Here is a 24966-nt window from a genome sequence, read left to right as displayed (position 1 = left end):
ATGAGAGACAAGAAGGGAATGCTTGAAGAAGTGTACAGACAAGAGAGAGAGAGAGAGAGAGAGAGAGAGAGAGAGAGAGAGAGAGAGAGGTGGCACTAAGGAACGGACCTGGAGAAAGAGAGATGAACAAGAGAAAGCAGCGAAACGTAGGAAAGAAAGAAAAACATAAGAACGAAAGGGAGGCCAGGGAAGTTGGTGTTGTCGGTCCCCGTGCCACGTTGGGCAGTTACTGAACTAAAGCTGAACCATAAAGATGTTATTGTTTTGTCCCGTGACCTCGCCCCTTCATGTCTTTGTAGCTTCCACCCCTTCAGTCACGGGTCCTGGTTGCTTTTTTAATTGTTGTTGTTGTTGTTGTTGTTGTTGTTGTTGTTGTTGTTGTTGTTATTGTTATTGATGCTACTGCTTTCATCCGTGTGTGTGTGTGTGTGTGTGTGTGTGTGTGTGTGTAGAGAAGGAGAGGTGCAGCAGCTGTAGTCAGTGTGATGGTAGCGGTAGCGATGGTGGTGGTGGTGGTGGTAGCGGTGGTGATGGTGGTGGTTGTCGCATTCCATTATGCTAAGTGGGTGTTTCCAGTCCCAAAAGTTAAATAATTAGTAACGATAATGAGCTTTGTTAGTTAATTGGAATACTGTCTCGGAAATTATTCTATAGCAACTTTTCTTAACTGGCTAAAAATCCTTAATTGTATTGCAGTCTTGGAAAAAAAATTAGCTAAGATGAATGATTTGTGTCAGTTTTCAGGGATAGAGAAAGTTCAGTGAAGCAATGTGGGATGCATAGGGAGAGGTGGGGGAAGAATAGGCAGTGTGCTTTTGTTAATGTGTTGCGTGGATGTCCGTGGATTACATCATGTTCATCGGCAAAATGAAAGTCCAGATTATCAGACAAGATTAGAAGAAGAAAATTGCGTTATGATATTGGCTTATCTCCTGACGTGGATGCGAGAAAGCACTGTTATGACTCAGCGTTTGTTATAGTTTCTGATTGTAACAACAACAACAACAACAACAACAACATCATCATCATCAAATTCATGTTCCTCAGCTTCGGACTTGCAAGGCGGTGAGGAGACTGCATCATGTCACCCTGGCGTGCTGCAATACAAGTTCCCATCTCTTACACTTCACAGCCAAAGATGACTTGTGAGATACTTACCGCTTTCTTAGTGGTAACGTTCCCGTTGATTAAGGAGCCGCCGCCCTGAGGGTCTTTCTGTATGTCACTCTTTGAATCCTGCAGCAGAGTCCCGCGGCAGGTGGCTGGGGCGGCGGCGGTGGCTGCCACCGTCACGGCGGCGGGGGTGCAGGAGTGGTGGCGGCTCAAGAGACGCTGGCGCCGATTCTTAGCAACCCACATGCCGCGGATGATGGCGGGGATGAGAAGGGTTATGAGGAGGCATGGCACCAGCTTCACCACCACGCTGTACACCAGCAGCGTGATCTGCAACATCACAATGCTCAACATTACAGTTAAAACACACATCATCAGTAGTTGCAACAGCAGCAGCAACACCAACAGGAACATCAGCAAAACTACACACCACGTTGGGGTCTTTACTCTGTTAAATCGGAGGGAAAACTTTCTTCTGCATAAGTTAAATATTTTTCTCCTCCCTCTGTGGACGCTTGTGACAGGCAGCCACCACCGGGACGGGTGTGTTTACCACAAGCTGCCAAGTGGCCAAACATGGTGCCCGTGTCAAGTACTTACCTGAAGATCAGTGACGCGAAGCCGAAACCATGTCAGAGGCACACTCAACAAAAAGTACGAATAAGTATAAATGTTTGAACTGTGCTCAATATTCACTTGACGCCTGCTCACATCCGTTTTTTGACCTGATTCTGCTGCCTTCCTCTCCCCATCAAGCATTACTGTAATCAACAGGGGGATACTTAACTATTTTCAGCTTGTAAGTCCATAAACAAACTCTCTCTCTCTCTCTCTCTCTCTCTCTCTCTCTCTCTCTCTCTCTCTCTCTCTCTCTCTCTCTCTCTCTCTCTCTCTCTCTCTCTGATATCGGGGGTCAGAGTAATTAGGTCGGTTTTTCTTGCTCTTCCTCTTTCTGTTTCCAGGAAGCAGCCTCCCTTTTTTGTGTATGTCCATGTTTTTTCTTTTTTTTCTGGGAAGATACCCTCGTCATCATGTTTTAAATAATGGGTTAAGAAAATAGTTTACTCACCATTATAGGCATGGTTTTTAGACATGACCATTTCCTTAGTCGTGATTTACTGTCTTCACTTGATGTCTCGACGTGGCGTGGAGTGTGACCGTTGAGTCTCACTGTGAGCATGACCTTCTGTCTCTTTCAAGGAAGATGCGGTCCGGATATTCTCACAGAGACGGAAATTACTTGAGAAGAGCACTTATATGTTTTTCTTCGTCGGTTACGTGCGCCTCTTCCCACACTACTGAAGCAACCTCATCACCTCGCCTCCCTACACCTGACCTCCGCACATGCAAGCAGAACAGCACTCGGGTGTTGCGCACTCACCTCCTTCAGAAGTTTATTGGAAGACATGTCGACGATGTATATTTTCGAAGGGTTGTGCTCCGATACCGGAATCTCCTTCACTGTGTAGAGGAAGAAAGTTGGGATGGAGACCACAGGGCAGGCCAGGTAGACGACGAGGAGGAGTCGCCGGGCGCGGGGTGTGGTGCAGAGGGTGATGGCATCGTGGGGCCGACACACCACCACCCACCGCCACAGAGCCAGGGACACCGTGAGCCAGATAGCAATCTGCGGCACGTGGGTCAATATGCGTTACCCTCCACACGTGTGTTAGGTTAAGGTATAAAACCTAATTGTCTGTGCAGGAGTTTCGCCAAGAAAACAATTTGTGCGTGTTTGGATAATGACGGTCAGACCAAACCCCTAACCTGAACGTGCCTCCCATTACTACAGTGCGCTTGCTTGCTTTGTTAAGACTCGCTCGTTTATGGAATGACGTGGAAACTGACGGCACGGTATGGCAAGAAATTCGTGAAGCCCTGACTGACAAAGGTGGCTCAGTAGGGTGAAAGGTACGCACCGTGTGGCAGACTTGCGACAGGTGGGCGTGAGTGATGATGTAGAGGGCGTACTCCCGCGCCTCGACCAGACTATCGCCGCCCACCAGCATGGACGCCGCGTAGGGAATGTACTCGGTCACCACCAGCAGGTCCGCCACGGCCAGACCCAGCAGCAGCAGGTTGGTGGGCGTGGCCATGCAGGGCCGCGTCAGGGTCACCACATTGAGCAGATTGGTGACCACGCCCGTCACCGCCACACTCACTGCCAGCCGGTAGTGCCACCACCTGTACGCCTCCTTGAAGTCTGTAGTGGCAGCGGTGGTGGTGGTGGCGATGGTGATGGTGTTGGCGGTGGTGGTGGTGGTGGTGGTGGTGGTGGCGACGATGATAATGATGAGGAGAATATTAATCACCTGTAAGGGTTATTTATATACTAAAGCCATTATCTCTCTTTTCTGATAGAGATCCTTATTAAAGATATTCCCTATTGCATCAAATATTAAAAGTTTTCTTGTGCGTGTGCGTGTGTGCGTCTTAAAGCTGACTGGCTAGAAAGCTTGGGAAGAAAATGATCAGTGACAGTGGTGAATGTGATGGTGGTGGTCATGGTGGTGATGTGGACGGTGTTAGTAAATGAAGATATGGTGATGACAATAATAATAATAATAATAATAATAATGATAATAATGCAGTAGGTGTACGGTATAGCAGCAGTAGTTATTAAGACCAAGAAATAGTCACCTAGCTTCACCACTCCCACCACTCAGCATCCTTTCAACACTTCCTGGTTACTGAGTGTGATAACCTTACTCGCTGGTAGGTTCGTGCTGCCCGGGTTCATTATCCACGCCGTAACCTGGCGCGTATATCCATTCTTTTCCTCCGCCTTAACGAAGTTGAAAACGAGACGTCCTTATGACACTTCTCGAAGCCGATATCCAGCAGGCGGACGACGGGCCGAACGAGCGGGGAAAGGAGGGAAAGAAAGAAGATAGTCCGGAAGGCTGACAGAGACGGCAAGAGGTCGGAAGTGAAGGAAGAAAGAAGAAGAAGAAAAAAAAGACTGATGGAGGAGGCGAAAGATGACAAATACTGGAAGTTGAAACGAAGGTGGAAGAAAAATATTGTTGGAGGGAGTCAAGGGGAGAAGTATTGGGAATGAGAAGGCGGAGATAAATGGAGGAAAGGGGAAAAGGGAGAGAAAAGGCAGCGAGTGTGAGTAACTAGAGGAACGTCCCATCTCCTTCCTCCCATCTCTCACAAGTTGGGAGGAAAGAGATGGAAAATTGAAAGAAGAGGAGAGAGGGTATATGATATTAATTGTTGGAGGAAACTTTACTAGGGATTGGGAGGAAATAGGAGAGAGGGGAGAAGGGATGGAGGAAACTGGAAAACAGCAAAGTAGGAAGGGGAAATGAGAGGAAGGGAAGAAAGGTGAGAGAGAGAGAGAGAGAGAGAGAGAGAGAGAGAGAGAGAGAGAGAGAGAGAGAGAGAGAGAGAGGCAGTTAATGAAGGGAACCGTGTAGAGAAATGAAAGGGATGTGGGAGGGAATGAGGGAGGTAATTAATGGAGAAAATTGTATAGAGGAGAAAAGGAGGAAGGCGGCATGGAGAGAGGCAGTTATCGACCAAAGAAAATGCATGAAGAGAAGAGGAAGAACCGAATAAAAGAGAAGGAAAGTAAGAAAGAAATATATAGACAGGCAAGTCATCTCTCGTACGTTGATCATAACCACGTGACGTCATGAATTCCGATCACGTGTCCCGCTGTGCCTCTGAGCCAGCTGGGGAGGCGTAATGTTTGTGGTAGTGGTGTGTTAAGGGCATAAATCCTGATTATCTGTGCCTGAGCTTCGCCAACAAGACTGTCTTTAATAAGGAGGCGTTTTGTATATATACGTAAGTGTAACTATTGACTCGTGTTGTTGTTGTTGTTGTTCTTGAGGTGTTGTTGCTGAACCCCTTTCTTTTATTATGACAGCAGTAAGACCCGTATTCAGAAACGCTTTGTTCTCTTATAATACCTGTTTTTAAAGGTCAAATAGATGGTTAGGTTAGCTTCACAAGAGTGTTTATCCTGTTAATAATGTAGAAATTCTGTTAATCTGCCACTGGAACCTACCCTTAAAAACCCGTGTAATTTCAGCTATATGCTTTTGAATTTAGTGGAGGTGCGGCGCGGAAGTGTCTGAGAATGTGTCCCTGAGTCATAAGGTGGTGCTGAGGAAGGCATAATAATAACAGGAGCAGTGGTGATGGTAATGGTATAGCGACGGTGTCTGAGGTTCATTCTGAGGTGCGCCGGCAACTTCCCGCACGGCAGTCTATCAGTTCACCGTTGAAAAAATATTATTATCTTGACTCAATTTAATCCTTTTTTTTTCTTTTGGGGTATTCCGTACGTGATTTGAGATAGGTCACAGGTCACAGGTAGCTCCCTCGTTACCCTATACCTTACTAAACGTAACGCCAGGCTGTACCGGGAAGATTTTTCGAGCTAAGTATTCATAGGTTAATTAGCGAAGCACCTCGTGTGTATTTACGAAGACCTCTCCCGGCTCAGTACACCCAATAGTTTCCAGAAAGAACGTACTGATACTGACATTCCACCTTGGCTGTGCAGATCCCTGGCGACCTACCTAGAAGCGTCCTCAGTTCCAATAGAAGAAAAATACACCTGAGAACATCGGAGGAAAGAAAGAAGTTGAGTCTGCTAGACGGGCAAATGTTTCTCTGGAGTTGATTCGAAGGCTCGGAATGGGTTTGTGTCTGCATTCACATTGATTTACACTCTGTCCTGTGAAATTCTGTGCCTCGCTTGCTGCTGGGTTGTGGTGAATGTGGAAGGCGGCACAATGGTTGAAATGGAACAGTTGTGTGGTGGTAACGGCGTGTGTTGTGGTGATATGTGCACTGCTTTGAATTTTGATGAAGAGGAGCAGGAAGAGGGGGAGAAAGTGGAGCATGAGGAGGAGGCAGAAAAGGAGGAGGAGGATGAAGGAAGGAAGGACGGAAAAGGAGACGAGAAGTTGAAAAAAGGAAAGGAATATGAAAAAGACGAGAGGAAAACGTAAACAGGAAAAATCAAGAACAAGAAGTGAAAAAAGAAAAAAAACGAAACGAGAAAATACGAAAAAATGAAGAAAACGAAAAAGAAAATCAATACGAAGAAGGAGAAAAAAAAATACTGGCGATAAAACAAAGGTAAAGAGAAGAAAATAAGACAAAAAAAAAAAAAAAAATCATCTAGACACAGGAAGGAGAAAACCCAACTAAGGCTTCGGGTCACAATCACCAAACCGGCAGAACTGTTGTTTCGGAGCTTCGGGCTGAGTGTCTGTTAGGTCACCGCCGATGTGGTCTGTGGTGTTCAGGAACCTGGCCAGCGTTTCCGGGTCAGTATCCTTGCCCATCTTCTCCATTGCCGTGAGCAGCAGCCGTAGCACCATTTCTGTCATGTTTCCCTCCATGGCGGTGTGTGCTGCGTCACTCCTGTGGGGGAACGATTGAGGGATTGTCAGGTAAAAGGGCTAAGATAGGTAAAATGATTGTGAACTTTACATATTGATTAAATTTTCCTTTCGTTCATAGCAAACCCTTGTGTCTAAACGTTAACTGCTGTATTATCTAAATCACCATAAGACGCACTGGGTTTAGAAGGTAAGATTAGCACCAATGTGTTTTTAATGGGTAGGTAAGTTGACCGGAAGCTTTTACAATCTCAATTTTCCTTTCCTTCATAGCAAACCCTTGTATTTAAGATGCGTCATTTCCTGTACTGCCTTCATCCTCACAAGAGTCATGTATATAAGGTGTAGCGTATGAAGCATCAAGACCTCCTCAAAACTGCATAAATTGGCTAATGTTTTAGAATCCGCTCCTATAATTAGCTCTTATAATTAGCTCTATGATTAGCATATTGAGCGCGTTCCTTTTTTTATGCACTTGGCCTTGAAACTTTAAAAAGAATATACATTTCTTTTGTTGGTCGAAACTAGAAATTGACTCAAACTTTAATTACGTTAATTGGCGACTTTTTTTTTTTTTTCCACTAACAGTTAATTAAGCATGAAGCGTTTTTTTCATATTAATATTCAAGTTTGACAAGCCGCCGGGCCACGTAATTACTAAATGTTTAATAACCAAATAAGACGAAAGGCATCCCTGTAGCTTCCCCAACCATGCTTCACTGCTGCTATGTCACGCTGAAATTATAACTCAGCCTCACATATGACGTCCTTATTAAAATCTTTATAATGCGTGTGCCGGTCTTCTGGTCTATTTCCTGCTATAATTACTTCCATGTGAGTCCTCTCCTCTCCTGATACGTTCTTGAATAGTTTAAAATTCAGACAGTTCCTCCTTTGCTTTCCCTTCTTGTCACCCTCACCGTGCCCTCTCCAAGCAACTCCATGGCAACTTGGGATGAATTCTGTGCTTGCCTGAGATATGAGATTATTAATAAACTTACGCTGAAAAGGTACTGAGGTTAAATTCGGATTGTAAGTCTCGATTTTAGCACGGGCGAAAAGTGAGAGGGAAATAGCGAGTGAGCGGGAAATACACACCATTTTGATATTTCCAAGCCATATGCACCTTGATCTGGGCTGAGGACCATAAAGGAAAGTTAATGAAATCTATACATAACGTGCACAGGGACTTGACTAGTGAGGACCTTCCCTTCATGTCTCCCCTTCTTCAGGAAGTTAGAAGGCACGCAGTATTTTGCCACGTGAAGCAGTGGCGGTTGCGTTAGAAGTGTTGACGCTCTCACGGGAAGCTACTGGTGGTGCAGAGAGGAGCAAAAAAATAAAAAAATAAACATATTACTTTTACTTCATTGTGTATGTCATGTTGGGTTATAGTACGTGTGTTTCTCTTTCTCTCTCTCTCTCTCTCTCTCTCTCTCTGTCCTTGTTGTTGTTATTGTCTTCGTCTTCGTCTTTTTCTTCTTATTATTCTTTTTCCCATTGTTATTACCACTGTTACCTTCTTCCAGTTCATCATCATCATAATCTTAACCGTCAAGATAGAAAATATATTGCGTTGCCTCCTAACCAACCAACACACACACACACACACACACACACACACACACACACACACACACAGAGCCAATTACATTTAAGGTTCCAATCAGCCCATTCCTCCACTTGTCTCTCTTCTGTTTTTCTTGCTCGCCCTCATTCCATCTCTTCCTCCTCCTCCTCCTCCTCCTCCTCATCCTCCTGCAGTTCATTTCCCTTTTCCTCTTCCTCCTCCTTCTGTTTCACTTCCTTCTCTTATCTCACTTCCTCCTTCTCCTTCTCCTCTTCCTCCTCCTCCTCCTCTTCCTCTTCCTCCTCCTCCTCCTCTTCCTCCTCCTCCAGCGTCTCTTTCTCGTTCTTGTTTATCTCTCGTGCTTCTCCTTCTCGCTATATAATTTATTATCATTCCTTTCGTCTTCACCAACGAAACCAATCTCTCTCTCTCTCTCTCTCTCTCTCTCTCTCTCTCTCTCTCTCTCTCTCTCTCTCTCTCTCTCTCTCTTTCTCTCTCTCACCAAGACTATTTTCCAAAGGCCACGTAGATGACTACCTGGGTTCTCAAGAGTGTTCCCCTATTTGTAATGTAGACATCTTATTAATCTACCACTAGAATTATATATATATATATATATCTAAAAAAAAAAAAAAACCTTAAAAACCCGTGCAACTTCAATTAGAACCTTTTGGAAGTAGTGGAAATGCAACAAAGTGCTTCAGAATATGGTCTTTACTACTTGTTACTCTCACTTCGCGGTTTGTGTCACGTGTGTAGTCTCCACCTCTTCATCTCCCTGGGGCGACCAACAGTTCCGACTATTGTTCGTCTTCCACGAGCTCGCGTGTGTGTGTGTTTGTGTGTGTGTGTGTGGGGAGGGTAGAGGGTGAATGTGAGGATGTAAGTCAAAATCGTAGCTAATGAGAATGAGAGAGAGAGAGAGAGAGAGAGAGAGAGAGAGAGAGAGAGAGAGAGAGAGAGAGAGAGAGAGAGTGTTAATTAAATTTTCATATAACGATGGAGGTTAAAAAATTCAAACTACTCCTACTTCTCCTCCTCCTCCTTTTAATTTCCTTTTTTTTTTACCCTCCTCTTCTATTTCATGTAGCTATCCTTTTACCTACTTCCTCTTTCTTTTCTTCTTGTCTTCGTGTTTTTCCACCACGACCAGAAGGAAAAAACAAGAAAATTTAATGTCAGGTAAGGCAGGGATATCTTACGTTCAGTGTAACAGGGACTACAGCACCCGCTCATTCCCTCTTGTTGTGGTCTGATGGTACGAGTAATGAGGTGAAAGGGAGCGCTGTTACGTCGGTGCTTTTCATCTATAACGCTTCATTATTGCTGGGAATCTTGTTTTGGTTCACAGTTAGCTGCCTCATTGTCGCTACTCAGCCCTTATTAAGTGGGTTTGGCTCTTGATGCAACTTCATCGCTCACCCAGACATGAAAGCAGAATGAATCAAGAACAAGACGGTATGTTCATTTTTTTTCTTCTTATTTTTCGGTAGCGGTATCCTAGTTAGAAAAAGAAATCCGTATGCATTTTCCCCCATCGTGTTACTAGCCTTAATTCCTTGAGCTTATCAGTTTCTGTATTGTCGCAGGAAGCAGACGTGTCACGGGAGCCTTTGAGTGGGGAAAGCTTGCCTGCCGGTGAGGTATTCTGCTGAGCCAACAGCTATAATACCTATCATCTCCAGACAGGCTTTTGTTTCCTTGATTACTCTTCGATAGGGCTTCTCCGGACCCTAATTAGCGAACCGACCTTGCTAACACGCCTCCCTACCTCCCTACCTACCTAATTATCTATTACCTATCTACTATGACTTTTGCCATCCTTAACCCTGCCTGTATCGGTCGCAAATGGTGTCCTGTATAACATTTTTCCAAGACAGGAGAGAAGGAAAGAGAAAAAGGGAGAAAGGAAAGCAGGGATTAGGCAGCAGCGAAGTGGTGGTGGTGGTTGTGGTGGTGGACAGACGGGAGAGGTGAATATTTATGGTCCAGTATGTGCTAGAAATGTTTTGACCATGTCTGCTGGATCAGAAGTAAAGTATTTTGCGGTTCGTCAGGGTTATCAGTATGTGGGATTCGTTTCATGTGAGGCGCCGAGGCACAGGATTCACCGCGGAAGAAGCAGTGCCTCCTGGTTTTATGAGGCTAATTCTGGCGAGTTACGAGGTGTTATCAAATGGACGTGCCACATCTGAGATTCTATTAACGCTCAGATTTTACGCAGAGATTTTGTGGGTTTAGGTCACGCAGAGACTCGTATATTCCACGGAACCACTTCGAAGCAAAACTGGCTCAAATATCGCGCCGTGATGGTGTTTGTGGCGTTTCTGCGTGCGCCACATGAAGTCTGCCATCTTACCACTTAACGTGAAGTGGCTCGCGAGGCTGTAATGTCGGGGGTGTATTGCCTTACACTGACAGTCTTCGGTGTAAATAAGCCACGTTGATTTAGGAAAAAAAAAAAAATCTCTTGCCAAAAAGCGCCACCACCAGCCGCGGTGCAAGTGGAGAAACTTGAACCTACTTTATTTAATTATTTGGTGTTGTCCCGCTGCGAGAGTCCGCGCCACAGCCACCGTTGATGAGTGAGTCATTTGAACTCTTATTCTGTTCTTTGATATTGTCACAGTAATACAAATTGTGATAAAAAGACTTATTTACATTTATTTATTTACTTATTTATTTCATTATAACTTAAAACACAAGCTGATCAGAAATAAAAGAGACTGTGATTGATTGCTTCCTGAAAAGGGACTGACGGGAGACAGAAGGCCTTGTTCTTGCTGCGCTTCAAAGGGGTGAGCGAGGAGGGGAGAAAGATTACATCATTTTCTGAGTTATTCCTAGTTAAATAAAGCCCGAGGGACACTAAAAAGTTTTAAAAGAGGCTTGACGGGGCCTTGCGTGAAAAGTTTCGGACACCCTGCCACCACTTTTAAGGGAGGAGGAACGATCTATTGGGAGAGAAAACAGCACATATCTGGACGGGCATGAGAAGAGGCCCCGCTGAGCCTCTGCGTGGGGAAGAGAGGGGAGGGCGTGGGTTGACTTGCGATTGAGTTACTGTATTGATTTTCGTTAACTTTGATAAGGGAAAATTAGAAATGAATAACTCTGTACGGAACTTCTTTCGGAGTTCAGCATCTATAGGGATTGCTTCAGATGTACTTAAGAGCCTATTAAGGAAATTCGGTTGATTTAATTACCTGTAGATATAAAGAATGATTTTTTTAATTGAAAGTGAAGGTAATGAGGGGGTAAAATATACGTAATTTTGTTTCTAGCTATTAATGTGAAACAGGTTGAGAGAGTTTGTTCAGTTACATTACACTGCATTCACTAGCCTGTAATGTCAATCTCTCTCTCTCTCTCTCTCTCTCTCTCTCTCTCTGCGACAAAAACTCCTCGATCAATCTCCTACGAAAAAAGTTGCTGCTGGATATTTGACTCTCATCCTTTGCCAAGTCAGCTGTGGGGAAGTTAAACATTTTGAATCCACACTTTTTTTTTTTTTTCGCGCTCAGTAATTTTCAAACCTTTAGTGGATTTTTTTTTTTTTTTTTTTGTGTGTGTGTGTGTGTGTTACTGGGGGTGGGGAGTTGCAGGAAGCATCTGACATTTTTTTTTATATAATTTTGAGTCATCGACCTGCTTGGGTTTACTTTTTTTTTTTTTATATATATGCACAGCTTTCTTTGGTTCGTACATCCTTGGCTCGTCTTCCGCCCTGCCCTGCTCTGCTGCGTCAATAACAATACGAGCAACTTGTATGTACTTGACTGTGTGTGTGTGTGTGTGTGTGTGTGTGTGTGTGTAGTAAGTAGGAAGCAGCATCCCTATTGGTGTTGTTAATGTCAGTAAACATAAAACGAAGCACCGAGGTTATTGTAAATCAACACAAATGCTTTTGAAAACTACTGAGCTGAATGTCTGAAATGAATATCTAAGTAAGGACTCTTCGTTTGTTAAGAAAAAATAAATAAATAAATAAAGTAAATAAATAAATAAATAAAAACAGATTGAACCTTCATTAAGAAACTGTATCAATGAACAATACGTCAGTGATAATGGTCAACAAGGCCGGAAGACTCTCCCCGTCAAACACTCACTTGGACATGGCGTGGAGAGAGGACAGGGCAGGTGAGAGACAGATCTAACTGAACACTGACCTATCCCAGCAATTTCCTTATCCCCCACCGCTCATCCTGTACGGTCGATTTTCATTATCTAGATCATTTCCGTGTGTCTCCCCTTCTCAGATGTCCGGCAGCTACACGTACACACTCATCATCAGGATCCAATAGGCCCACGGAAGGCGAGGGCTGGGGGTCGGCGAGGGACGGGCGGGGAATGACAGGGTTAGGTCAGGGTGGGGAAAATTACAAGAATCCTTCACTCCACATGTGATTAATGGAGAAGTAATGACCGGAGATGGGGACAGGATGGATGGTCGAGGCAGCGTAGAGGACGACGATGAGGAGGAGGAACAGGACTATATATATATATGTATGTAGGAAGCCTAGTGATTGATGATGGAGGGGGAGATAGCTGTAGGAGGCAATGTTAAGAGGAATATTATCATACTAAGGCGTATAACAACGTCATTCCATCGATATCATTCAGGAAACGTCAGTGGAGTTTACGCTGCGTGTCAGGAAAGGTTAGCTTCGTGCCCTCGTGACAGGATGACCCGTTATAAGGAGGAGGATAAAATAAAATAAATGAAAATAAAAGAAAAATCATCTCACGCTTGGTCACCTTTCACGGATTTATTAGCAAGGACAGCATCAACGAAATAGAACATGATAATATAAAACAAACTATACGAAATTCTTCATTCTGCTTTTCCAGTTCCCATGACTTCAACTCCTTTAAAGGGAAACTCGGGACTAAACTAATCCCTAATATTCCTGGAATCGTCCTAAAATTTAGATCTTATTGGTTATCTCTGCAAGTCTTCCTTTCCATTTTCATGCAGTCCCCTACCAAGAGAGAGAGAAAGAGAGTAAGAATCAGAATCAGAATTAGACACACAAACACGTAGAGAAAGGGGTAGAAAGAGAGCTAATGGTGAGGAGAAAAACAAGAACGTCCCATCCCTTCATATGACTTTAAATCACACAAACCCAAACAGATCCTCAGAAGCGCACATTTTTCGTATTCTACCTCGCGTAACACCCGATGAAGCCAAGACAACAACCTTGAACCTTCACTCAGGCACCTTCTCACACAGTACTTGAATGGATCAATCCGCCCTCTCCACCTCAGTACCAAGGCAGACGTTCCCTCAGTCTTGTAGGAGGAGAGGCTAAGCAGGTTATGCAGGTTCGAAGCTTCCCGCGTTAATTACCCCTCGTTTCTCCAGCGACTGAGAGTTAATCCAGCAGAAAGTGTAATTTTGATCTCTGAATAATCTTGCATGTAAATTTATACTGAGAGTGCGTGTTTGTATCGCTCCTGCTACTTGATAATGAACCTTGTTACTGATTGGGTGATGCTTAAAAGATTACATCCCTTTTAGTTTTCTTTGTCCCATGTTTACGTTCACAGTCTATGAATACATCGCTTTATCTGCTTTAAATATTGTCTATAGGAAACTTGAGATGCCCTAAGGAGTGTTTTCACGAGTTGGTGAGAGCGTTCACAGCCAACCCTCGCTTTCCGCCTCGCAATATCCTCGACTAGCAGGAAAGGCGGTGAGGGAGATGCAACGCTCCACACTTTGACAATAACTCTCGGTAGGGGATACAGTTGTATTTTTTTCCTCTGCGATATGAGAGAGAGAGAGGGAGAGAGATGGGGAGAAGGGGGATGGAGGAATATCGTGTATGTGTTCGTGTGTTTTCCAATAATAGCACCTATTTTTGCATGTTTCGTCAGCTGAAGACGCACCGGTTCACTAATGTTGTCACTTGTCACTGGAGGTCCGTGCCGGCTAGTGCTCATCACTACCTAAGCCAGCCCACGTCAGTATTAACGCCTTCCATGCATGTTTTCGTGAATATTTTGCTTTCACATGTAATTTTTTCCTCTTATTCCCTCCAATAACGATAAACTGTTTCAATAGCGCGGTGCTCGAGGCGTCTTACCGAGTTTGTCTGGGAGAGGAAAAGTCCGGCCCGTCTCCTAAGTTGTTTGAGTGAAGTTTTAAAGGATACCGACTGTCGTGTCCTCGTATGGCTTGTCATGGCATAGCAAGGACCGGGACTCTATTTTTCTCGGCAATGATGATGATTATCCTCCTAGTGTTTGCTTTTCTCTCATCAACGTTTCAAGAGATCACGCAGACCACACTTCCAGCCTGTTCTGTATGTTAAGTCCTGGGGCCTCATCATAACATAGCCCATCCAGAGCTTGTCAAGTCACCCTTTCCGGTAAGAGGGATATTAAACTGAGCAGAGTGACGAGGAAAATATTCAGAAACATTTATGAGCGTTACTTGAAATTAAAGGATATCGTGCTGAGCTGAGACCGCCTTTTTTAGATAAATTTTGATTTTGATTTAATTTTTTTTGCTTGTATGTAGCGGAGAGTAGCAGAAAAGAGGCAGACCTTCAGGAAAACAAGATAACCATATTACGGTACCCAGTCTGATATTTTCTCCTAATCAACATTTTCCATCTGTCTGTTTGGAGAAATGTTTGTCTAGAATAGAAAACACCCCCAAGTAATCTCGTTTTCTTTCTTTCCCTGAAGGAGGAAACATAATAGCACTTCTTATTAGCATTACCAGGAGAGAGAGAGAGAGAGAGAGAGAGAGAGAGTGTGTGTGTGTGTGTGTGTGTGTGTGTGTGTGTGTGTTCTATTCCTGTTTCACGGCCTGACATAAAGCCGCCACGCTCGGTAAAGCAGTAACCTCGATAGAACTCGCTTTAAATTCCGTGTATTGGAGGACATTCATTCTCTCTCTCTCTCTCTCTCTCTCTCTCTCTCTCTCTCTCTCTCTCTCTCTCTCTCTCTCTTGGCAGACGACTGGTGAGGAAAGAAGTAATTAGTTTGTTCGATGGCTGACTGAGAGAGAGAGAGAGAGAGAGAGAGAGAGAGAGAGAGAGAGAGAGAGAGAGAGAGTCCTATTCCATATGACATTAACAGGGTAATTGCTGTCAAGGTCTGTCAACTAAGCACTGCCTTGAATTTGTCATCTGGAGCGGCAGGTGCTGAACTTCACACAGATGGGATGCAGGTGGGAATGTCACAGGTCCCTTACTGCACTGCTATAAGTTAGTAGGAGATTACCGCTCATTACTACGTTCCCCACTGGCGCCACAACACCACTAAGATCTCACCAGACTTCACTCATTTCCGTTTGTTGTGGTTCACGATTGGATGAATGCGGTGAGAAGGTAAAGGAGATGAGAGGAGTAGATCATCCATTGTTTAGCCAGTTTGGTGATTAGAAGTGGCTGTAGGACTGTAAGAAATGCTTCAGGGTCGTTTGTAATTAAGGAAACACTTCATATAGCAGTGAAGGGGTTGAGATAAGTGTTTGGGTGCATTAAAGCATTACCACGCCACGTTACATGGAGTCTTGGTGGAGCCGCACTTCTGGTCTTATGTCTCTCAGTGGACTGCTTGCTCCGGCGACACTGCAGCACGCAAGACACGTGTATTTAAATCTTAATTACTTGAATCTTGTTACTTTTATGAAATCAGCTGAGTTAGTCGTGTGTCTGTCTTGCACTGCGGCTCATGTTCCCAGCACGGTTCTGCCCCACACAGCCTCTCACTTCCTTAAATCTTTTCAGTTCGATTGCGCTTCTCTTTGCGGGAATTCATGCGTGAAGGATGTTCCGGAAGCCCAGTAGGTTAGTGCCGGTGCGGCCTCCCCTTGCTGGGCTCCGTGGCGCTTTGGGGGATGGGGAGGTTTGGGGGGGTGCCCGCCATTACAAATATGATATCGACACTTGAAAGAATATATCCATAAAAAAAATCCCAGAAACTATCTTGCACCAAACTAGTCGCCCTCACATCGCGACCCCAACATGAGCGTTTCCATCCTTGGCACCACTGCAAGCCTTCCGGTCGAATATTCTCCAGTAAGGGCTGCAGGAGGGGACACTTCCACGGCAGCTTCTGTTCTGCCAACCCTCATGAGATCAATTCAACTTGTCAGCTACGTCAGACAGTACATTATTAACCCTTTCACTGCGACACGAAGCAATTAGAAGCGCCAGAAGCAATGCGATAAAGATAACGATAACGATAGGTGGAAATAGGTAGTTATATTTCATTAAGGTATGTAGGAAATTAGTAGGTATATTTCATAAAGCACTGCCACGTGTAGGCCTGATGGCTTCTTGCAGCTTCCCTTATTTTTTACGTTCTTATGTTTTTATGAGCTTATCTTTACCATAATCCTGGCCGTGAAGATGAAACAGCCTAACGAGCTCTTTAAAGAACTCTGAAAGCATTCCTTCACTCGCATTACTGAGTGTCTGAAATTCTCAACCATATCCTGCATCTTCACCAGACGTCATCTTCACACTTTCTTTTATAATTTATGTATGAGTATTCCGTTTAGCTTTTATGCAATGTAGACGACACAAGATTAAAAGATACGGTCTGAATATTTACAGAGTTTACGAGAGTCAGGAAACCGTCTAGAGATAAACACACTTGTTCTGGCTGTTACTGGTAAGATTATTTTCTTCATGGGATTTCACAGCTAAGGCAACGCATATTACATTATCGGAAAGACTCAGAATATTACTAAACTGAACTGGCTTGAATCTCCACATGTCGCTGATAAAAAGCAAGCGACTTTATAACGATCGCTTTTCCAAACTTGAATAAGTAACAAGAGATGCGCTCAAGAAACCTCACTTACCATACATATTTTCAGTCTTTCCAATATCCGTGGCACCGTGACAAAGTGGCAAGCAGTCGCACCTATGAAAGTAAACATCGCACAGTCCTTGGCCCACTTTAGAATTTGTGAGTCCGGATTTAACAAGGGTCTTATTTAGAGAACCGTTCCCCAGACCACACAGCTGTCCACACCCTCTCTGGCTTGTGGTGAGCGACGTGACGGAGGGTAAACTGAAGTAATTTGGGTGTCGCAGTCTGTTCTGTGTCATGGGAAGGGAAAGATGAGGCCAAGAGAACGGAAGGAGTTGTGTGTGTGTGTTTGTGTGTGTGTGTGTGTGTGTGTGAATTCACGGAGACTCAAAATTCTCCTTTTAAAGATTATTCTTGACGGAGAGAAACGCGAGGGAAAAGAAGGTGAGAGCCTCGGGATTTGACGCTCCATCAGGGCTTACCGGAACGAGGGGAACGTCAGCAGATTGGCGATCACCCTCATACATATCCCGGCGCTGCTGCCTTCTGTGGGCGATCTGAGAGTATATTTTTCAGAGGAAGGAGAATTAACTTATAAGAATCGTTGCGCTAAATTGTTTGGTATTTAATGTTACACGAGATATTTTAGTACATCATGTGGAAATTACGAGTAGAGATGGTGGGTGGTGGTGGTGATGATACAAGAGAGAGAGAGGATACAAGAGAGAGAGAGAGAGAGAGAGAGAGAGAGAGAGAGAGAGAGAGAGAGGCGGATACTCAACCAGCTAACCAAACAAAGGACAAAGTGACAGACATACGAACAAACAGATAGAGACAGAGGGTCATTAAGATAAAACTCGCATGGCATTTGTCTCCACACACACACACACACACACACACCGTTTATTTCCCTTCCTAAGTCTATTAAGTCGAAGTCCCACGAGAACTGCGCCGGGGGACAAGATAATTTCCTCTAAACTCCAATTAATGTCTTCGGAGTCTTTTTGGTCACCGCTGCCGCCTTACGGAATACGGAGAGAGAGAGAGAGAGAGAGAGAGAGAGAGAGAGAGAGAGAGAGAGAGAGAGAGAGAGAGATGAAACATTTTATAATGACTGAAGGAAAAATGTCTGACCACAGAGTTGTTTAGTAAATGTCAGAGAGTCAAATGATAAAAGGAACAATTTGTAGTGAAAAGCATGAAAATTTATTTCCAGTATTTATTCGAGAATTCTGACATTTTCGAAAAACAAAATATTCATAAGAAAAAAAAAATATATATATATAAAAAAGTGCAAACAAACTTAACGAAAACTGCGGGAATATTACTCATATGGCCACCTAACTCTCGTAAAAGTTGTAAGCAGATTACATCACCATTATTTAGGGGGGTGAATGGGGGTGTGGAGAGGGGAATTCTGCCCTTAAGAATACGGTGATATCCTTACACACACTGGCTATCATTACTCGAGGCAGACACGACCCACCCCGCCCCGCTAGCACAACGAACATTATACTCACGCGGCCACAGGGAGAAAATGAAGTAGGAACGAGTAAATACATTGCCTAAGTATATTATGGGGGAATATACTGAGCTATTATGTAATTTTGTAAACACTTACGTATGTATATATTACTAGTAGATCAAGTTGCTGTTAAAGTTTATAATTTGCGCATGAGATAAACAGCACATGACAATGTATCATTAAGAAAAAGCAGCAGAGAGAGAGAGAGAGAGAGAGAGAGAGTTAGCGGAGCGGAAAATGAATGTTGTTTATGGAGGCTCGCACATTATCCCGGAAAATGTGTTTATGGTTATACCAGGCCACCTGCTGACCGTGGCGGCGCTGCTTGTGAGCCTGAAACAGCTTCTCTGACGCCTCGCCTTCCCGCTGGTGCCGTTACTTAGCAGCCCGCCACGCCGCGAAGGTCAAACACCGCATCATCACTATACCGGAATTAGGCTTGTATTCATAAACGCTTTGCTCTCTCATCGTGATTATTTTTCAAGGCCGCTGAGATGATTAACCGAGTTCGCAAGAGTGTTTTTCCTGTTAATTATGTAAAAGTCTTGTTAATCTGTCACTAAAACCGTAGAAACGCCTTTAAAAAGTTGTGTGATTCCAACTAGAGGTTTTCTTTAATGTAGTGGAGGTGCTGACGGAAGTGTTTCAGAATACGTTGCCAAAGCAGACGAAGGTATATTTTCCAGACATCCCTCTCTGGGCTTCCCTACATCAGCTGCGACACAGACCTTGGCCCGCATTTTTAGCGATTCAGTGTGTTGGTGGAAATTTTGAGAGATTTCAAGGGCATCTTTATTACTTTAGTTTATTAAGAATCCTTTGCCATCAATAAAAAAGAAAAAAACACTCATGAAACCCTAATAATAAGCAGTATAGCCTTTGAAAACACTCCTTATAAGATTCTAAGGTGTCTGACAATGCGGACACCTGTTGCTTGCTCATGAGTTTAGCTAAGGCTTTCAAACGCATGGCCATTCAGTCTATTCTCCTAGTTGACTACCCAATATCAAATACAACAAAATATACAGGGACTGCCACGTGAAGCCCTGATGCTTCTTACAGCTTCCCTTGTTTCCTTATATGTGCAAACCTCAATGCACGTTTTCTGCAGCGCATTGCACCAGTTAGGGAAGGAAGCGAAGGTGAGAAATACATATAAAAGGGAGTTTGGGAGCCGCCTTTGACCTCGGCCATGTTAGGATTGGTGGTAATGGGAGCGTTTGGGCAGTGCAGAGGCGCAGGCGGTGGTTGGTGGTGGTCCTATTGCTGGTGCTAAGTTGCTCCCCACCAGGATCAATACTAATACAGTCAGCCTTGCCATTGTTGTTGTTGTTGGAAATTGAAATAATAGGAGAAGTAGTAGTAGTAGTAGTAATTTATCATCTGACGAATGTACGTATATATTTCAAATAAAAGAAATTGCAGTTGGAAACGAAAATAAAAAGAAAGAAAGAAAAAAAAACACGATACAGGTAAATAAAAAAGAATGTATGTAATCAACAGTGAATACTCTTCCATTAGAGATATTGCATAGCCTGTGATCAGAGTGGCGTGGGTGACACACCAGCACGAGTGGGAGCGATGAGGTGCCTTGTGTTCACGCTTGCGCTGACAAGAATGATAGAAGCTGACACAGTTCATTTAGATGGGCATGCGATTGATAAATATTAATGTATTGACTGTGTGCATATTGGCAATGGTACGTTTATTATTTTGTCATATGGAAGTAAAGAAACCTATAAACCACACACAAACAAACACACACACACACACTAACAGACTCATTCACTATTAACAGAAGAAAATAAACAGTCAGAAAGTAGGTAACCAGGATAACAAATGAGGCATCGGGGCATTGAGGGTAAAGGTCACACTGAAGCATTAACCTTATGACCTGAGGAAATTGGCACTAAACTTTTCAAACATGTTTTTCCGCGGACTGCCTGGAAGAGTGCCAGCGTGTTACGTAATGGCCGGAAAACGATTTAAGGAATTATGTTCGATCTGTTTACTTTGATCAGTTTATGTTGCTCACTTTTGGCAAATGTTACATCTAGAATTAGCACTTCAGATTCACTTTAATCAATATACGAACTCTGTCCTCTTTCACAGAAGCGAACCAGCACAAACATACTCTCAACTTGTGTTTAAAATAGTGTATGTGATGTATTTCAAACTAAAAATCACGTTTTATAACCATTCAGTGAACATACAGTGAATTCACCATCGTGTTTCATAGTAAATACGCCTTATTCTGGTGTGTCTTCATACTGGCGTGTATTCTCAGTTATACATTAATACTTGATGCAGATGTATACCTTCAACAACTCATCAGCTAACGAGTAGGAAACGATATTGTGATGAAAGACTAACGACAATGGCCAATTAGATCTCGCTGAAGGATCTGCAGGGATGTGAGTTCCACGCCTCGAGGCAGCAGACCAGGAAACAGCTGCCGGGGAGCTCTCAGCCGCTAGTGTAAGAGGCTTTTTATCTCCAGCGCCAGGAGAACTCGGGAGTTGATTGCTGTGGATGAACAGTAGTCGTGGCCGTCTGCTTTCCTACAGCTGTTGTTGTTGTTGTTGTTGTTGCTGTTCTTGTTGTTTGCCAATCATTAGCTACGCGGATGTTGCTGATTTTCTCTCTCTCTCTCTCTCTCTCTCTCTCTCTCTCTCTCTCTCTCTCTCTCTCTCTCTCTCTCTCTCTCTCTCTCTCTCTCTCTCTCTCTCTCTCTCTCTCTCTCTCTCTCTCTCATAATAATTATTCGGCGTTGTCATCATCGTCATCGTTGTTGTCCTCCTCCTCCTCCTCCTCCTCCTCCTCCTCCTCCTCCTCCTCCTCCTCCTAGTTAGTGTAGTACGGTATATCAAAAGTCATGTAATGTAGTGACGTCGTGAATGTAACGTGCGAACCATTGAGGAAGTGAAAACAGCTGCATTTTTTAAACCAAATACAAAACTTCGGTAAAACTATTTTAATTGTACGTGTTATGATGAATTGAGCGTGCACCAAATTAATAAAAAAACTATGAACACCGCAGTTTGTCAGTAGAATTACAAATACATACCAGTCCCGTGACCTGCCAGGGTGTTAGAGAGAGAGAGAGAGAGAGAGAGAGAGAGAGAGAGAGAGAGAGAGAGAGAGAGAGAGAGAGAGAGAGAGAGAGAGAGGGGGGAAATTTATTCATAGCCAGTACATAAAACAAAAACAATACGGAATTTAGTTTTTTTCTGTTAATGGCTAGAGTTTCTGAAGCCAGAGAGAGATAGAGAGAGAGAGAGAGAGAGAGAGAGAGAGAGAGAGAGAGAGAGAGAGAGAGAGAGGGAGAATACGTTTTTTCCTTTTTCCAAACTAAAAAAAAAAAAAAAAACACCAGTAACAAAACGTATATATATATCCAGTAATTACTGAAGACAGTTAAGGGGAAACAGTTTTATACTTAACTCATCTGATCCAGACTCTTAGCTACGTACTGTATACAAACATCTATTACAGAGCAAAAGGCTTCTAGCATCGCCACATTCTCCCCACCAAGGGTTCGTCTCCTTGCCTAACCTCACAATTTCACTATTCCAGCTGAGAATACTGATGGAGGAGTAGCGGAGTGTGCTTGTGAAGGTAGTGTAGTATTGCTTGGTTTTCCTAATTGGGTTCTCTCTCTTCTCTCTCTCTCTCTCTCTCTCTCTCTCTCTCTCTCTCTCTCTCTCTCTCTCTCTCTCTCAGTAACTGCGATTTTTTTCAGTATCACCATGTATTTATTCTTTTTTTTAACAAACTCCGTCCGCACGCCTAGAAAAACAAGATTACCCAGCGTGTTTTCATGTCCGGGCGAAGTGTTGTTTACGCCACGAGACGCGAGGGACTGGGAGCAAAAGACGTGGTGAACTGTGCGAATGTTGTCTTCTGGGGACCTCAGACTATCGCACGGGAAAAAATTGGGAGGAGTAAAAGAAACCGAAGTCAGTCAAAGCTGCACCAGTAAATACCACAGGAGCTGAGAGGGGAAAACACACACACACACACACACACACACTAATTAACACACCTATGAATAGGGAACGTAGACATCTGGACAGGTAGTCAGATAGGTTAATTATACAAGTAGCTGCGCATAGGAACAGACGCCAGTAATCCTGTTGCTCCATAACAACAACAACTGCTGAGTTAACCCTGTATGTGCGTCAAGGCCACGGACCAAACTCAATTTATCCCTTCAACTCTTAATGAAAAAAAGGGAATCAACATTAATTCTCTCCTGGCATTTTACAGAAAGTGCTCCCAACCTTCTGTGGCCTTGGTGGGTGGAAGCATTTTCGTGTGTTAGGGTTCCAGTCACTTAGAAGGATGGCAAGGAAATGCTCGGGATGTAAATAGCAATTACCTTCTCGGGGGCCATTCGCCACGAGCCTCTGTGACCCCAGTGAAAAATAAATGTAGAGAAATATTATACCAAGCAAATATCTTAGGTAGCATTAGTGGGAGTAGAGGAATGAATGAACAGATAGATAGTTGAAACACATACTTAATAACCCATACATGCCTATAGAAATAAATAAATAAATAAATGAAGCTCAGTTCGTCAGTATAACACGTAAACAACTGAGCATGGGTGGAGAATGTTGTAGATTTGAAATGGTACTAAAGATTCTTGCCGCAAAACTTTGAACAAGATCATGAAGTTGTTTAAGTTATGAATCTCCACCCCCTCTCTCTCTCTCTCTCTCTCTCTCTCTCTCTCTCTCTCTCTCTCTCTCTCTCTCTCGTACACATTCATATTCCATTCTTTCCCCGAGATTGCTGTGTTACGAAATATACATGCATATAGCACAAGAACATCGTATCTCCTGCCGTCTTCAGAGTTTTGTGGTCATCTCCTATTGCACCACTTTCCTTTCCTCCATAATTCGTAGTCACGTAAGCTCCGTTTCCCCTTTCATCCTTCCTTTCTGAGTATCTTTCGTTTGCGGTTGGCTCGTAACCTCAGCTTCTGTATAACTTTCCATAGATCTGTAATAACTCTTCTCCCTCTTTGATATTACGTAACTCTCTCTCTCTCTCTCTCTCTGACCATTTTTCCATCTCAGATAACTATAATTCCTTTTTTTTTAGTCTCTTTTCTCGTTTCATCATAGTTTTGCTGCGTTTCACTTCCTACTATCCTCGTATTCGTCTCTTTTTTGTTTCCTCCCTTCCCAGGTATCATGTCACCTCACCTGGCCATAATCCTATCCACTTCTACCTTGCCGTGGTAATCTGCTAGCCATCCATCATGTATTTTTAGGGTATGAGTTGCCCCCACCCTTCTCTTCCTCCTCTTCCTCCTCTTTCATCATTCGCAAGAGCCTAATAACGTTTCAGGCCACATTGCTCCCATTTTGTAATCATGCTTATTTTATGTACACCCCCGTTTTCTTGTTTGTTTATCTTCCTTTCCCTTCTCATTATACCGCGCCCCACTGTGCCGTGTTTACAAAGCTCTCCCACCATCTTGCAAGCATAATATTTTGCCCTCCTTCTTTTGTTCCTCGTCCCTCGTTTCCCGCAGTACGCATCCAACATCCACTCAGCTACCTATCTGAAGAAGTCTGTTTAAACTTTGCTCTCGCTCGCACCGCACCTTTCCCCGCCGCTCGACATGTGCTTATTCCGCTCATGACCCTCAATTCTCGTAACTCTTCAGTTGAATATTGGTTCCCTTCGCTTGAGTACACACAGGTGGGTTCTCGCGGCCGCCCACTCGTCCACCCTTGTTTGCAGTGGAGCTCATTAATAAGGCGTATTGCCCCGTGTGGGTGCAGTAGATGGACGGGTGGAGGTGGGAAACGCTGGTCCTGGTGTAGCATTGTGGTCATTGGCGTTTTGAGTGCATTTCGTTTTTTTTTTTTTTCTAGTTTCGTGAGCCAGTGTAATGATGTTGCTGCTCTTACTGTAATGGTTTCCCCCTATCTCTTTTTCTTTTTGTTCTTGTTCTTGTTCTTGTTTTTCGTCGTCGTTGCCGTCATTGTCGTCTTTTCTTCTTTTTCTCTTCTTCTTTACCTTCGTGGCCGCGCAAACTCCTCGTGAATCTTCCAGTGGACGAGCTGCTTTTGAATCAGTAGCAAAAGAAAGGTGTGTGGTGAAGCAAGACCTCTTAATATACGCACAGCACAGAGGCAGAGGCGTGCAAGATGCCCGGAAGAGCTTTAGAATCACCGGGATGAGAAGCGTCGTTTCAGATTAGTAACGAAATCATGACGGCCAGTTAATGAAGAGTGAAACTTTCTTGCACTTCAATACCAGTTCGTGTAAAGGCGGTTTTCTCGCTTCAAATAGGAGTAATGATGGCAATGATCTGCATTTTAACTCTTTCACTCCTGTATGACTTTTCCTTAACCAGTAGCCACTCTAATGCATCTTTTTTTTGTATTACAGCCAAAGTCTATTTTTTTTTATCACCTTTTTTCTTATAGATGCTTATAAAGATTACACACTTTACTCTTAGCGCTATGAAGTGTGGCATACCGGAGTGAAAGGGTTATGGCAACTGTTTTAATGGCCATGTGCTCGAGCAGGTGGCAGGTCGGAGGCAAATCGGGCTTCCCTCCTTTCACAGCCTGGTCGCAGCTAACTCA

At 43.8% G+C, this 24966-nt stretch overlaps 2 protein-coding genes across 3 annotated transcripts in view; one reads left to right on the top strand and one right to left on the bottom strand.

The window, feature by feature from the left end:
* LOC135111222 (G-protein coupled receptor dmsr-1-like) overlaps positions 1-24966 on the bottom strand; it is a 39911-nt gene that overhangs the window by 7194 nt on the left and 7751 nt on the right. Inside the window, exons 2-5 of one of the 2 annotated variants that reach the window (XM_064024355.1) lie at positions 6308-6504; positions 3033-3316; positions 2495-2740; positions 1159-1443 (exon numbers count right to left, since the gene is read on the bottom strand). In XM_064024355.1, the coding sequence (XP_063880425.1) occupies positions 1159-1443; positions 2495-2740; positions 3033-3316; positions 6308-6482 (990 nt within the window). In that variant the 5' untranslated portion in view covers positions 6483-6504. Of the gene's footprint in view, positions 1-1158; positions 1444-2494; positions 2741-3032; positions 3317-6307; positions 6528-24966 lie in introns of those variants that run through there. The other variant, XM_064024356.1, reaches the window with a different exon arrangement.
* LOC135111218 (SET and MYND domain-containing protein 4-like) overlaps positions 6400-24966 on the top strand; it is a 43780-nt gene continuing 25213 nt past the window's right edge. The window contains exon 1 of the mRNA XM_064024337.1: positions 6400-6533. The gene's annotated coding sequence lies outside the window, so the exon portion shown is untranslated. The remainder of the gene's footprint in view (positions 6534-24966) is intronic.

Source organism: Scylla paramamosain, chromosome 21, assembly GCF_035594125.1.
Source record: "Scylla paramamosain isolate STU-SP2022 chromosome 21, ASM3559412v1, whole genome shotgun sequence".
NCBI lineage: Eukaryota > Metazoa > Arthropoda > Malacostraca > Decapoda > Portunidae > Scylla > Scylla paramamosain.
Note: the sequence above shows the minus strand (reverse complement) of the source record. Positions and strands in the feature narration are given on the sequence as shown.